The sequence below is a fragment of the Quercus lobata genome, chromosome 2 (genome assembly GCF_001633185.2).
Source record: "Quercus lobata isolate SW786 chromosome 2, ValleyOak3.0 Primary Assembly, whole genome shotgun sequence".
In the NCBI taxonomy this organism is placed as follows: Eukaryota; Viridiplantae; Streptophyta; class Magnoliopsida; order Fagales; family Fagaceae; genus Quercus; species Quercus lobata.
Window position 1 is genome coordinate 33877755 of NC_044905.1, and position 15164 is coordinate 33892918.

At 36.3% G+C, this 15164-nt stretch overlaps 2 protein-coding genes across 2 annotated transcripts; both read right to left on the reverse strand.

The window, feature by feature from the left end:
- Positions 1 to 2043: 2043 nt before the first annotated feature.
- On the reverse strand, positions 2044 to 3048 carry LOC115963457 (serine/threonine-protein phosphatase 7 long form homolog). The gene is made up of 2 exons (XM_031082456.1): positions 2938 to 3048; positions 2044 to 2814 (listed from the first exon to the last, which is right to left on the reverse strand). Exons 1-2 carry the CDS (start codon positions 3046 to 3048, stop codon positions 2044 to 2046), a joined length of 882 nt encoding a protein of 293 aa, XP_030938316.1.
- A 4959-nt stretch (positions 3049 to 8007) lies between these two features.
- Positions 8008 to 14041, reverse strand: LOC115975404. The gene is made up of 3 exons (XM_031096166.1): positions 13760 to 14041; positions 11527 to 11597; positions 8008 to 8707 (listed from the first exon to the last, which is right to left on the reverse strand). The coding sequence occupies exons 2-3, from the start codon at positions 11593 to 11595 to the stop codon at positions 8123 to 8125; spliced, it is 654 nt and encodes a 217-aa protein (XP_030952026.1). The 5' UTR covers positions 11596 to 11597; positions 13760 to 14041; the 3' UTR covers positions 8008 to 8122.
- Positions 14042 to 15164: the final 1123 nt, after the last annotated feature.

The following is a 15164-nucleotide window of genomic DNA, read 5'->3' on the forward strand; positions in this document are numbered from 1 at the left end:
TTAAGCATGAAATATGTTGCAAATACTGAAAAGGTCTCGATTCTTTTTTGTTTGGGGGGGAGGGGTTTGTATGTGTTACCAACAAATGTGGTTGTGTTTGTGTTATAAAATTATATGATATATCTTTTGCAATTATTTAGTCCCCCATTATCTTTTGCAATTTTGTATGTGTTAAAAAAAATTGCGTTTGCAATTATCTTTTGCTTTACATGTGTTTACCTCTCATACCATGTTGTTGTAATTAGCCTCTTGTATATAGGAAGGATAGATGGATTTGTATATGTCCAATTGCTAAATATAGTCGTACTACACTAAGAAATAGCACGAAAAAATGTTCAGTTTGTATGTATGATGAAAAGTAACTTATAAAAGTTTCTCGGCCGCATCTTTTTATTAGAAAGTTAAAGACCTACTAAAAAGTTTCTTTTAGATCAGGGAACTTGAAAATGTTTGTTAACTAACATAGTAACTTGATTGTAACAGGTTCACAATGCCTGAAATTGATATAATCATATACCACGGTGGTCCGTTGAAGAATGCCAATGCGAACAAGGGATTGCCATTTGAAGGGCCGAGTATAAAGACCTATTATACCCAAATTGATCGTAGATTGAAGACCCTTGACGAATTGAAGATGATGGTTATGGAAGAGTTGTGTGAGAACCTTGCTGTGCACAACATACACATTACTTATCGCATGCCAAATGAAATCCTGAAGCACCGGATTAATTACAAGTACATGGCGATAGAAGCAGACAAACATGTGAAGATCATGTTTGACAAGTTGGAGAGAATACCTGAAGTAACTAACATTGAGTTATACATACAGTTGGAGCCACGTGCAGAAGTTGGTATTGAGGAAATCCAACAAACACAAACAAGTTTACAAGTTACAGTTCTAGATGCTCAATATGAGTATTTTACACATGTAGAGCATGATAATGTTCATGCCGATGAAGATGTTCATGCCGATGATGATGATGATGAGGATGAGGATGAGAATGATGATGATTATGATGATGAGGACGAGGATGAGGATGATGATGATGACTATGTTGATGAAAATATTGCCATTAACGGTGAAGATTTTGGCGATAGAGATGAGATTGAAGACAGGATTGAACAAGGGGACTTTAGGGACTTTGAGAGGGACATTGATGACGATGAGACATTGGACGGTAGTCAACCTGATGCATACAATGTTCTTAGTGTCCAAAACATTACAGACACAATCCCTGTGTACTCACCACCTGCCTTGTCATTTTCTGAAAATACTTGGGAAAATTTGGTTGATCCTTCACATATTGAGACACCATTTGTGTCTAGTTGGAGAGAGGGGATGAATTTGTGCAAAGGCTTGATTTTTGCCAATAAAATGGAGGTGCAACGCGTATTAACAAAGTGTGCCCTCAAGGAAAACAAACATTTTATGATCAGTAGGTCAACCACGAGAAAACTTTGTGCGAAATGCGTTGATGAGTCATGCACGTGGTATGTCTGCGTAGTCATGAAGCCCAAGTTCCACAATCTATGGATGGTCACCGTGTACAAGGGTCCTCACACGTGTATACGGACTGGGGTGCGAAATGGTGGTAGAATGATGAGTTGTAAATTTATTGCAAATGACATCCTTAAGAAGTTATGTGAGGATCACACTACCCCAATTAAGCACCTCAGATCTATGATAGAGTCGAAATATGAGGGACAAAAGCCTTCTTACTACAAGGTGTGGGATGCGAAATAAAAGGCGATTGGGAAGATGTTTGGGAATTGGGGAGAGTCTTATCAAAGGTTGCAAAAGTTGCTAATGGCATATATTGATCAGGATCCGACTACCCAGGTGTTCTATCGTACCACATCCACCGGTGAAGATGACACAGTATTTTTGAATTATGTGTTTTGGTCTTTCGGTCCAAGCATTAATGGATTCAAATATTGCAAGCCGGTCCAAGCATTGATGGATTCAAATAACATAAGAACGATAATACAATTTAGTTACTAAGAAGAGTACATTGCAGAACACACTTGGTATCAGGAAAAGACTTACTTAAATGCAAGTGGAGCATATGGCCATGGGCCATAATCACATCCAAGTGGGGGCTCTATCCTCGGGCACAAGAATGGCAACCTTGCCCATGCCCAATACTGGACCAAGGTGCACGCCCCACCAATCTGCGATGCCCCTTTCTCGCTTGCCCGACACAACTCCCTGTATAACCAGGCCAGGCAACCACTACCCCAACTATACTGTGGCGGATCACGAAGGTTACGCATGAAGTCCAGGAACATCAGATGCACCCTATCTCCTAACTTGTCCATGAAAAGTTTATCCCCTATTAGCGCTAAAATATAGCACCGGGCATACCGGTGTATCTGCATCTCCGTTGCGTCATGAGGCAATGGCGCTGCAACGGCCTCAACAAGTCGGCTGATGAGAATTCTTTGCCCCACCAAAGTTTTATTGTCATTCGGTGGAGTAAAACCAAGCAACTCCGTACACAGTTGCCTCCAACCCCCATCATCCACCACAGCAGTCGGCCCAACCAAGACGTCACTGTCTATAGGAAGTCCGAAAATTACCTTCACATCTTGTAGGGTGATTGACATCTCACCATGTGGAAGATGGAAAGTATGAGTCTCCGGCCGCCATCGCTTAACTAGGGCCGATATTAGGCAATTATCTACCTCTCTTGAAGAGGCTCTAAACAATCCTTCTAGCCTTAGCAATTTGATAATGTCAATGACTCGATTATCTTGCATCTGAACGTTTGCCATCTCCTTAGTGCGACCACGGCATGTAAGGGGGCCCGAGTCCTACAAAATCGATCAAAATTATAGCGGTTGTTAGAACTAGAAATACAACATTGAAAGAACTTGCTAACTAACAGTCAAAGACAACGTAAATATTAAAGCAGTTGTTAGAACTAGAAATTTCACCTCGCCATTCCAAATGGCCTCTGATCGATGATATGGCTGTCGTGTCAACAATGACCTCTGACGCGGACCGAGGTCCAAGACCTCTAGCTCCTCATCAATCCGAGGCTCCATATTGCAAACAGTGCAACTGTGAGATCATTAATAGTGTAGGGGCAAAGGAGTGCTACTGTAAAATAGAATTTTCTTCAAAAAAAGTAAGTTCGCAACCTACCCCAATTAAGCAAACTACTATAGCTTCTATTTCTAGAAGTTATCATGGTATGTTTTATTCCTAAACATTGTTAGTACTATTAAAAGAAAATTACTATTTGGGAGCAGGTTGTGTTATTTTATTGAATTATTTTTAGTAATAAATTATAAATTAGGACAATATTTATCTTCTCGTCGCAAAGAAAACATTTTTTTTTCCATATTTGCTTCCCATGTTGGGAAGATTAAAAGTATGAACCCATATAGAACATAATAATCTGACCACTTTTAATTTTTTCTTAATTTCAACTACTCCATTCTACCAAACATGGGGAAAAAATCAATCTTTCATTTTCTGTTTACTGAGCTAGAGCCATCTCATTGGAGACCATTTGTCAACATTTGAGACTTCATAGCAGAACTATCATCATATGATTCGAGAATTACTATTTTATTAGCACCAAGCAGGGTTAAGTAGTTAACCAGATTTAGTTTGTTGCAAGTCTTTTTGTTCTTGGTTCTTAGCCCCCATAAAAGAGAGTGGGGTTATAAGTGCTTAACCAGTACTAAGATTGGTAATTTTGAGAGGGTCGCCATAAAAATTTCAAGAATTAACCTATTGACAAAGGCCAAATACCAAATTTTCCCATTTCTTTTGGAGCTTAATCTAGTTGTGTCATTACATACATAGACAGAGGAAGGTCTATAAGAGATTGGAGGTTGGAAAGTTGAGACTTAAGGATTGGTATGAGAAAGTTTTTGGAAATCTGTTGCAGTAACTTGAGAATGCTGGAGGAAAGCTAGAGGTTGTTCAAAACAAGGTGCTGAGTTTCAATTTTATTTGGCATGACAGCAAATGCTACTAAGAGTGAAGTTTCCACTTTGGAGGGGATCAACAAACAATATAACAGAGTGAAGATCTTTTAAAGTTCAATCATTTAAATATTTGGTACCTAGCTGTCTTGTAAATATTATAAGCCTTTCATTGAGAAAATCACAACTCGTATAAACTCATGAACTACCAAGAATCTCTCTATTGTTGGGAGACTCTGACTTATTCAATCTATTCTGTTCAGGGTTCAAGGGTACTGGCCTGGGGTTTTTATTCTCCCTAAAAAGGTTATTAGGAGCTTGGACAGTAAGTTTAACAGTTTCATAGGAAGGGAAAGAAGGGGTCTTGAGGTTAAAAAACTTAAGGATTAGAAAAAATTTGTCATAATGAAGCATATTTGAAATCTTTTTGTCCTGACCGGATAAATTTGGGTGGCTTGGGTTAAAAGCTTTTGGGTTGTTAAAACTTAAAGGTCCAGACAAAATTAATCTTGGGGTTGGAGGAAGATTTCAAAGCAAAGGGAAGATTAGGGACTACATTTTCTTTGATTGCTCAATAACTAGAAGGATTTGGCATCAGGTCAGAGTTTAGAGTTTGATGGAGGACTCTAGTTATGACTGGGGTTAGGTGCTTCAATGGAGTAACGACACTTGAAGAATAAAAGATTTTAAAGTGCTCTATCAACAGGCTTGTGTTATCTGCTGCGGTGTACCACATCTAGTTACAGAGAAACACTATATATTTTTAGGGAAATTATAAAATTGGTCCCTAATCTCAATTTGGTCCCTAATCTTTTTGTTGTGTCGGTTTGGTCCCTAATCTTTTAATTTTGTCTTAAAATGGTCTCTGTTGTTAAGTGATAGATTAAAAATGTTATATGTCTAACTAGTAAAAATAAAATATTAATTTCATTTACATAAATGGTCATGTGTACTGCCACGTTAGTCTGCAAAGATAGAAACTTTTACTTCAAAAGTCAACTAGGAGAAGAACATATAAATGCACATTAAGAAAATATTGGGCAGTAGGTTAGCACAAGAAAAAGGAATATACATCATAAAACAGAATAAAAAATTGTTAGTTCAAAGCCTGCAAAGTTTTGATAGAAAGAAAGGGCCTAGAAATGTGCTCTAAGGCAAGCAAGTGAAGCAGAAAGTGTATTAAGAACACGTTCGACCAGTAAACAACTGACCCATGCTTATGATTTTTAACTAAGCAGGAGCAAAATTACACGTTTATTTGAATCAGGTTGGAGGCCAACCTCTAGAAGTGACCAGTCACCTGCACCTATATCCTTTTCATACAAAGCAACAATCTGGCGATTATATTATGTAAATGCAAGAACATAATTCTTTAACCAGATTGTGAAATAGTATGACTATATTTGGGCAAGTTGTAAATCTGGAAAAAAAAAAAAAAAAAAGTCCACGCAGGTGATCATAAGCATGGCATCAAGGCCTCAATTGGCCAAGGAAACTGCTGAAGCCACCCCACTTCTTTAAAAGGAGCAATAAGGAAGGGAGATGGCCTCTTAGTTGGAGCTCCAATGCTGCACATACATTAACTTCAAGCTACTAATAATATTGTGAAAAACCAAAACAATCATACCAAAAATAGAACTAATGAAAATCGATGATGTTTACGCAATCAAAGAAATTAGAATTGGTAAGTTAGAAAAAAACATAATGAATTTTTTGGAGTTGGAATAATTTTGTAAACTTTTACAATTAAAAGAAATTGAATTCTGTACCAAATTAAATTACTACTTTCATTAATTCTGCTTTTTCTTTGAATCAATGTACTTTAGAATTGAGTTGATACCCCCACAAGAATAAGCTTGTTCATTTAGAGAGAGAGGTAGAGAAGTGACAAAGACACCTACAAGAATGAAACAATGCAACTAAAGGAGACATATCTATACTATCCAAAAAAATAAAAAAGAGGAGACACATCTTGACATTAAACAATGCAGTTGTAATAGAACAGGGACAACACAAAAGAAAATTATTTCAAATTTTTCATTGTGGTACCTTCGCATATTTATTCAAAGAATGAGATTAAGAGGTTCTCATTCTCTTTGTCCTCATTCTCATTTCGAATTGGTTAGGGGATATATATATATAATTCATTCGGTTATGGTAGCCTATGGTTTTGTCATGTAACACGTTCAAGTGAAATTGTAAAATAGTCCGTGTATCGCACGGGACATCATCTAGTTTAAATTATCTATAAGAGCATTATAGCTAAAGTTAATTTTCACATTGATGATGGACAAATTGAAGCTCTCAACATCGAAATCGATATATACTATCAAAAGAAGTGGTTTATTCCTAACAATATGAAGAAAGGAATGAGGAAGCTACTTTAGCTCTTGAATTAACATCAATAAGCCTATAAAAACAAGAGCAAATTACACTTTTTCACACTAAACTATTATCTTCATTACACTTAACCCATTGAACTATTAGAAATTGAGTTTTATCAATGATTTCTTTGTTTTCTTTGGTCTCTTTCTATTTAGAATGATAAAGATTGACAGATATCAATCTATGGAAACCAAACAATGACTCATTCCTTATTCCCATGGTTGAACCAAATGGGGCACAACCCGAAAACCCTGTCCATGCTCAAATACAGATGTTCTGGTGTAAGTTCTCATTTTTTTCAAATGAATATTCTCACTTATTACTTCACAACTCATACACCGTTCATAGAAGCATTTCATCAAACCCATATTTTGCTTTACAAACCCACAAACGAAAATACATACAGAAAATTAAAACAAACCCAAAACAAATCAGTGAAAATACCATGAAACAAGATACACAAACAAATCAAACAAAACCCACAAACAAATCAAATGAAACCCCAACAAACTAGATTAAATATCAATGTAATCCAGATATTAACACTTTTTACACTAATGAAACCCAATCTAATGCTCAATCAGTTAAAAAAATTTAATTTCCCAAACAACCAAACAGAATAATATACATGCATTCACTGAAATGACATGAACCACCAAAACCCAGAAAGATCCGAAATTGAAAAACGAAATAGGAAACATCATGAAATTCCAGAAGTTGGAGAAAGAGAGAGTACCTTAGGCGCACGGTGGTTCAATGGAAGCAGTACTGACTTTGAGTGCTTGACTGTCAATGGAAGCAGAACTGAGTTTTGGTGGCTGAGTGTCAATGGGAGCAGCACCTTCGGCACGGCGAGTTTGAGAGAGCGGAGAGCGGAGTGTCTGAGAGTGAGTTGATTTTGAAATTTTCACAGTGAGGGGAAGAGTTTGAGAGAGTTTGAGAGAGCGGTGTCTGAGATTGAGAGATTTTGAACGGGTCTCTGTAGATTGTTTTAAGTGAGAAGTGCAAAAAGCGTTAAGGCGAAAGCGAGTTTATAAAACTCGATTTTGGAAATCGAGTTTTATAAACTCGCTATCCAAGTGGAAACTTTCGCCATGTCAGCAACTGAAAAACAACAAAAACGAGTCTTAAAAGCTCGATTTTTAATTGAATCTCGAGTTTAAGAAACTCGAGATGCTATTATTACAAATTCTTTCGCAACAGGACAACTAACAAAATACTTAGCATATTACAGTTATTTAGCAACGAAAATCCCCTCCAGCCCTTCTTGGTTTACCTATAACATTTTCATAGTTGTTAGGCCCACCCAATGTATAGGCCGCAAACAATTTCATTAGGGAGGAGCAGAAGTCGGTTTTTCTTTCTTTCTTTCTTCTTCTTCTATTTTTTTTTTTTTTAATAAAAAATATAAAAAAGGTGGAATTCTGAGAGCAAGTTTCTACTGTTGCGAGTTAAACTATCGTGTTAGATGGCCCCGCCAACCCTGGTACATGCATATGCATCCCGCACAACTTGAACTTAAGCGCTAAAGCAAAGCTGACAAGGTGCTTAACTACTGGACTTTCACCCCTAGGTCCAGAAGTTGGTGGGTATTACTATGTTTTCAAACCCGCCTACTCAGTGTAACTATAGGTAGTTAAAATGTAATTAACCCAAGAAAATCTTAAAACGCAATGAACCGTATAGACATTAATCATTGAATATATATTTGAACTTATAAATCAATCAACCGTAATATGAAATTAAGAACATTAACATGCTCCTATTGTACACAGACAAAAACATATATAATTAACAGCTAAAACCGAACCCAACATCGAGTGCATTTTGCCATACAATCTCCCTTGCAATCGACATTATAACCCAACACTTTTGGATTTCGAAGAAGAAGGTTACGGAGTGATTTCCCCTTTATTCCCCATTCCTTTTCTAACAACTGCACATTGGTTTTCAGATCATGTTCAAGACTACATCCAAGAACTTCGGGAAACTTTTTGAGCAACTTGCAGATATCATCATTGGCAAGGCTTAAACCCCTAAGATAGTCCAATATTCCATTTACAATTTCGAATTTTGGTACTTCTCTTTGACGTTCCTCACCCCAGTAAGGTGAATGAAATTGGCCAAATGCTTTTCCAAGTATCTTGTCTTCCTCCTCAACACTGAAATTAAATGCAGATAGAGCTTGCCTGCATGCTTCCCATGCCTTCCTATCTTCATCACTCAATGTTAAATTTTCAATTTGTGCGGTTGAACGTATTTCCCATTTCTTAGAAGAGAAATTGGTGGACCAAGCTCCTCTGAGCACATCTGGTCGAAGACCATTAGAGAAGTTCACATTTAACAGCACAATATTTCGTGTAGATGTTGCAAGATCAAGAGGCTGCAATGAGAAATTGCAGATCATATTTTTTAGATTCAATAGTTAACATATATAATAAAATAAATGAAGATAAACTCATAACTTGAATATTTAGAAGCTTACAATCTAGAATGTTGTTAAAAGGAAGGTCCAATATTTAAGCAGTAAAACTTGATAAACATAAAGAGTACCTAAAATTTATTCTCTCAATTAACAAGTATGATTTGAATGTCATATTATTTTATGCATCTTTTAGGAATTAGTTTTCCACAAAACTTTTTTTACTGTGTGTGATTGGTTATTATTTGAGGCTAGCTTTGCAATCATGGGTTCATTACTTTTAAATTTTTTGGTTTCATAAGTACATTACTTTTTAAATGTTACAAAGTCCAACTGTTCATTACTGCATGGAAAGCTTAGTTGTTGCAATTCCTACTATAACTGTCCCAATACAAGTGTCACTCAAAACTAGCTAGACTTCAAAACCTAGTCCATTAACCCTTCATGAGTGACAAAATCCACATAATTGTTCTCTTTTCCTTGGTTTAGAAGGGGGTTCCACAGGAATACTACTTGATCCTATTAGTTGCACAGCAATCCCTTGAAACCACCATCTGTGTTAAAGGGATTCAATCTCAAGTGTCTGATATGACAACATCAGATTTTGAGAAACTATGCAAGTTCACTTCCATAAGGTTATCAATATACAGACGTCATATAGAAATCAAGTTCACATAGAATTAAAAAAGAGTATGTATTGCTACCTTTTAAAAAAATAAAAAATAAAATAATAATAATAATAATAATGAGTACTTATTGCTATCTTCTAAGAAGTCTATATACCTCACCATTTAGCAACATTATTGATAAAAGCTAAAAAGTAAATTAGGACTATACCAAATGGTCTAATTTTATTTTGTTTTGTTGCTTAGATGGATATTCATAACACTAACCGCCCGTTTGGATGGAGGGGAGAAGGAGGAGGAGTGGAGGGGAGCAGAGTAGAGTTGGCTAAAAATAAACTAATTTTGGACTAAATCTACTCTACTCTATTCTACTCCCCCTCCTTCCCCCTCAATCCAAGCAAACCATAATGTAAGTGAAGCTGAATATTCTCAAATTTATGAAACTAGATAGATATTAAAATAACGGCCTAATTAGAATTTTATCTTTCTTTTTTTAGGGAATATAGGTAAAATATAGATGTTCATCTTTCATATGGTTTCATCTGTTATCAGGTTCTGTTTTAAATGATAAAGAACTTTCTTTTCCTTCAAACAAATTAGTTTCACTAATGTCTTCATCCTACCATTGGAGCTCCAATATAAACCCCAGCTCACTTCACAGATTCTTCAGCCTTGAACTGAAGTATCAAACAAAAAGTTGAAAAGTTCCAGATTTGGGGAAAAAACAGTGCTTATTTAAAAAGCATGCCAAAAACCACCTACTCCAGGCTATCAAACAATGCAAAAGAAGATAACCGACTCCCCATCATGCTTTCATATAAACCACAAGTTGCAACATATTGTTTCCTATTGATCAGATCATTTGCTGTTAAGTTCCTAACGCTGCAAAGTGTCCAGAAAACACCATGTAAAAACATAATGCCAAACATTCTGCCAAAAAAGACCCCTCTGCTTGACCTAACCCAAAAGAGTCCCATGCTCCAGTGTAGCTGTCTCATGCATCGCAAAGAGAACTCTAAAGCAAGCATCTACTGAAAGTCTGACTTCCTTTTTTCGATCTGGCACTACTCCTAATTGAAAAAGGGTTCAAATGTCTGTCCTCCAGGTCCCCTATAACTTCACATCATTGCCCCCCTCATCTAAAGCTATACCAATCACCTCATGAAATACTTCTTTACCAAACTCCCCACTCCCATCTCCCAACCTAAAAGGAAAAATCTCCTGTACTTCCCAACAAGAAGTCCTTTTTTTTTTAGAACACTCATTCCTAAAATTTTTCCACAGACTCAGCCCAAAGGTGTTCATAACAGGCCCAGTGCACCAACCTTGTAACATTACAAATCCAGAGTTTATTACTTCTTTCTTATTGAATATGTTCATTCAATGAACCATACACTTGTTCTCTTGATACTTTCTTGGGACTGTAAATCAAACCTCCATGAAACAGACTTCAATCTTATCACTTAGACATAGGGACACAACTATTCAAAATCAGTAGATATTAGTCCAATCAAAACCAACTGGTAACCATATTGAATAAGTAAGACTTTTGAATGGCTAAATAAAGACTGCATATGATTCAATACCTATGCCAAATTATGTATGGCTGAAAGGAGGCAAATGTAACCATTTATTTCTCCTAGCTCTCCTAAGAACCAAAACCTGCATTTACAAAACTCAATTCAGACTCTTAATCTGAACCCTAATTACCCTGTTGATGCATTGATCTCTAGCAGGTAGATGTAAAACTTGAGGAGCAATTTGAAATATCAACAAGTACTTGGAATCCCAAAATAAAACCAGCCTGTCTGGTTTTGCACCTAATTTGAAAACACTAGACTAAAAACACAACCAATCCCTGAACCCTAAATAAGTGAACCATGCAGCCAGTAAGGCTATTTCATTTTCATATCAACCAAAGTATCCTATTCTAAAAACTAAATAAAAATAGAGTTCAGAGTGATGTAAAGATATTAAGCTGAACTTTTGTTGCTCATGCACATTTATGTCATATGGCTAAGATTCCAATTTACTAACTTGATTACATGGTCAGGCTTTTCCATACACTACAGAGGCCATAGAAGAATTCATTTCAGTTTCATCAATTCAACATCCCTTAGAAGAAAAGGTATGAATTGGTAGTTTGGTACTCACAGTAGAAAAGCAGTAGGGTGTTGCAGAACCAAAGGTCAAAAAAGGAGAAGCCAATGATTTCCCTAGCATCCCTGCCATGTCAGAAATTTAAATACATATCAGCTGACAAAGAAGGAAATAAAATCACAAAATTACAAAAGGTATAACGAGATTGGTAAATTATGATTATAGTTATCCACAAAGAAGTACTTGGCTTACAGACCCCAACACATTTAACTCAGCATCTGACCGTCATTGATTAAAAAACTTAATAACAAATTCTTTCTAATTGAGGAAAAATAAGGTATTTTCACCATTCATGCAGTAAGAATTGACTATGAGCCTTTTCTATTTCTCCAAATAGACTCTGGTGTGGACAACAAATACCTGTTGGACTAGATTGATGCTGATTGATTCCATTGGACTAGATTGATGCTAATTGATTGATAAACCTTAAGGATTTGATTTGATTTGATTTTTATTTTCAAATTTAAATATTTAATGAAATTTGATTAGGAGTTATTTCACTTCCATATTTGATGCAATTTGAGAGAACTGCTAAAAGGCACATTCTTGTGTATGTTTCACTTGAGTAATAAAACTTTTTCTAGAACCACTTAATGCTAACTCTGAGCAACCTTAGGCACTTAATGCAAACTCTGAGCAACCTTAGGTGCTGAAGCCTAAAGTCACCACTTGATGCTAACCCCAAGCAACTCTAGGTATTGGCTTCTAAAGGTTATATGTTTTTTTGTTCTTTTGTTTGTTTACACACACATTCCCTTTGAGAGTTCCCTGTGCTACAGCAAACTCACTTGACTAAAATTTCCATTATTCGAAGTTCGAGAAATCTAATTTATTTTTCAAAGATTAGCCCTTAACTAATGAAATTTAAGAAGAGTTGTTGCGGAAGAACAACTCAAAATACTTTGACTATATAGAAACAAGAAAGTCCAAGCAAAACCCATTCATTACAAACTGTTATGGATCATATTATTACCTAGTCCTACTGTTTTGGATCACAATATTATACCTATTCCTTTTATAAGGTCACCAAAAGACAGAAAAGAAAACAATTGATGACGGGTCAGTCAGAATGAAATGCTGCTAAAATCAAAATTCAACCCAAAAATGCTAAAATCCATCATTCTTAATTCATCAATGTGAAGCTTATTCAATGATTTTGTAAAAATAATAATAATAAAGAACTTAATTACAGAAAGATATAAACAGCAGATCTCTGCTTTTCTATCAATTCTCTCTACAATTCTATCCACCAATAATCATTTTGAAATTTCCCACGCATATACTTCTACAGTCCCTATAACACATAACAGCCCAACGTGTAGTGAGAGCAGCAGAGAGCACAATCCAAGTCTTCCCACATACTCTTCTTGACCAACAGCACAACAAACAATGCAATATAACACATGATATTAGACTATGTCTCGCACCCGAATTTGAGTATGTGTCAAGCAAAATAGTAAAAACCCCAAGGGGTAGCATACTTGGTCATGGATAGCCCATCATGAACGCAAGGGTTATTGGTTCAAATCTCCCACTACCTGTGGCCACTCACTCATTAAAAAAAAAAAAAAAAAGAGCTAAACACCTAATCAAATTCCATTGTTAATGTAAGGAGGTGAGTTGGTCTTGGATATGAGCATAAACTAATTAGCCCGTCAGGGATGAAAGCCCCTAGATTACCCGGCAATTAGTTTTGGCGGGTGGGATCAATTGCCCGTAAGTTTTACTGGCTAGAGGTAAGCCCAAAGGGCTGTTCTTTAGAAAGATTCCCTAGGTTATGAATAAAATGAAAAAACTGTAAGGAGGTGAGCATTTCAAAGGCATTCTCTGTGACACAACACAATATACCGAATACCAAAAGGTCCTTTTCTTTTATTTTTTTCAAATGGGATTCAATGCAAAATCTTAACATGATCATTCAGTTTACAAAGTACATCATCAAAGCAGATAATGAATTGGAAGAAACAAACAACTGTCTCACAACTTAATACTGAGCAACTCTAATTATGCATTAGCACACACACGAGTTGCAAACTTGCAATCGCACATTAGTTAAAAAACAATTCAGAAAGCAAACTAGTGGAATGGGATAAATTATAAGTAACTAATTGAGGTTTGAAAGACAAACCGCTTAGAATTAATATGAAAAAAAAGAAAGAAGAAGAAGCAAGAATTAGAGTTTGAGTTTGAGTTGGAATTGAACATAAAATTTTGGTGTGGTAAATACCTGAATACAAGGGTGATTCGTTGACTAATGCACAGAGAGGGAGAGAGAGAGAGAGAGAAATGCTAGTTCTTCCGGTGCAAGGGGTGGCAACGAAAAAGTGGGACCCCTAACCAAAAATATGTGCCACAGCCACAGTTAAGAGGGATCAGAAGGCAACCACCACTGTCCTCAAATAACTACCGTTGTGGTCAATGGGTTTGTTTGGCTGGAATTGGATCCTATACCCCATGCAACCAGCGTTATCCTGAACCTCAGTTTAGGAATTAGGATATCAGGATTTTTTTTCAAAATAACTACAAAACCCAAACAATTTTATTAGTTGGCAATGTTTTCAAACTATTTATGAAACTAAAAACTCGAATGTATTGTACTCGATTTCAATATCATGCTGCACCACGTAGACATAGAACTCGAGTCCATAGGACTTGATTTAGTTTTGCTTAAGCAACTGAGCAATTGTCTTGTTCTTCCTTTCCTTTTTTTACTTTCTCCAAATGTCGTCCCACTCTCCACTTCCAAGCCCCAAAAACCCATGAACAAATCAAATCCAAAACAAATCAAACCCATTCTCCACTCTAACGTGTTCTTCTCCTCCACTGGAGTGGTGGCGAGAAACCACACGTCCGATCCAATTTCCATCGCCTGAAGCTTTTGCCGCCTGGGTTTGGTCAGAATCGGCACTTGGGTTGCTGGGTTTTGCATCGTTGCTTCTTTCTTCCACTGGAGCAGCGGCGAGAAACCATACGTCCGATCCAATTTCCATCGCCTAAAGCTTTTGCTGCCGGGGTTTGGTTAGAATCGACGCCTAGGTTGCTGGGTTTTGCATCGTTGCTTCTTTCTTCTTCGTTATTCATCTCTGCGTTTTGATCTTTGGTTGTTGATCTCTGCATTTTGATCTCTAGTTGTTGATCTCTGTGTGATAGAGGTTTTGCTGATCTCTGCGTTACTAAATCGAATCTGTAGGGCTCGATTTCTATATGGCAAACTCGATTTCCAAAACTCGATTGCCTATGTGGACAGATCCTCTAGCTTAGCTGTTGGCACAACTAGGAAATTGAGTACGATGTACTCGATTTATAACCCAAAATCAATAGTAAAACACTCGATTTGTTAGATTCCAAGACAGTTTCAAACATTGGCTAACTGATAAAATAGTTTAGTTTTTATAGTTATTTTCAAAAAAAATCCAGGATATCATGATAAACAATCATTTATAGGTATTTTAAATTGGGCAAAATTTAGCTACAATTTTACTTAATAAAATAAATATTACTATATATTTTGAAAATCTAACCATTGAATTACATGTTTTTTATACTCTTAATACATATGTCAAATTTCATGTCATTCAGATACTATTTACTATGTGATATATGATGTTTCTTGGAAAATCAGTAGGTTGGAT

Coding starts and splice junctions, on each gene's coding strand:
- LOC115975404 (XM_031096166.1), bottom strand. CDS start 11,595: ATGCTAGGGAAATCATTGGCTTCTCCTTTTTTGACCTTTGGTTCTGCA. Junction 8,708..11,526: donor CACCCTACTGCTTTTCTACT/GTGAGTACCAAA, acceptor TTCTCATTGCAG/CCTCTTGATCTTGCAACATC.
- LOC115963457 (XM_031082456.1), bottom strand. CDS start 3,048: ATGGAGCCTCGGATTGATGAGGAGCTAGAGGTCTTGGACCTCGGTCCG. Junction 2,815..2,937: donor AGGCCATTTGGAATGGCGAG/GTGAAATTTCTA, acceptor TCGATTTTGTAG/GACTCGGGCCCCCTTACATG.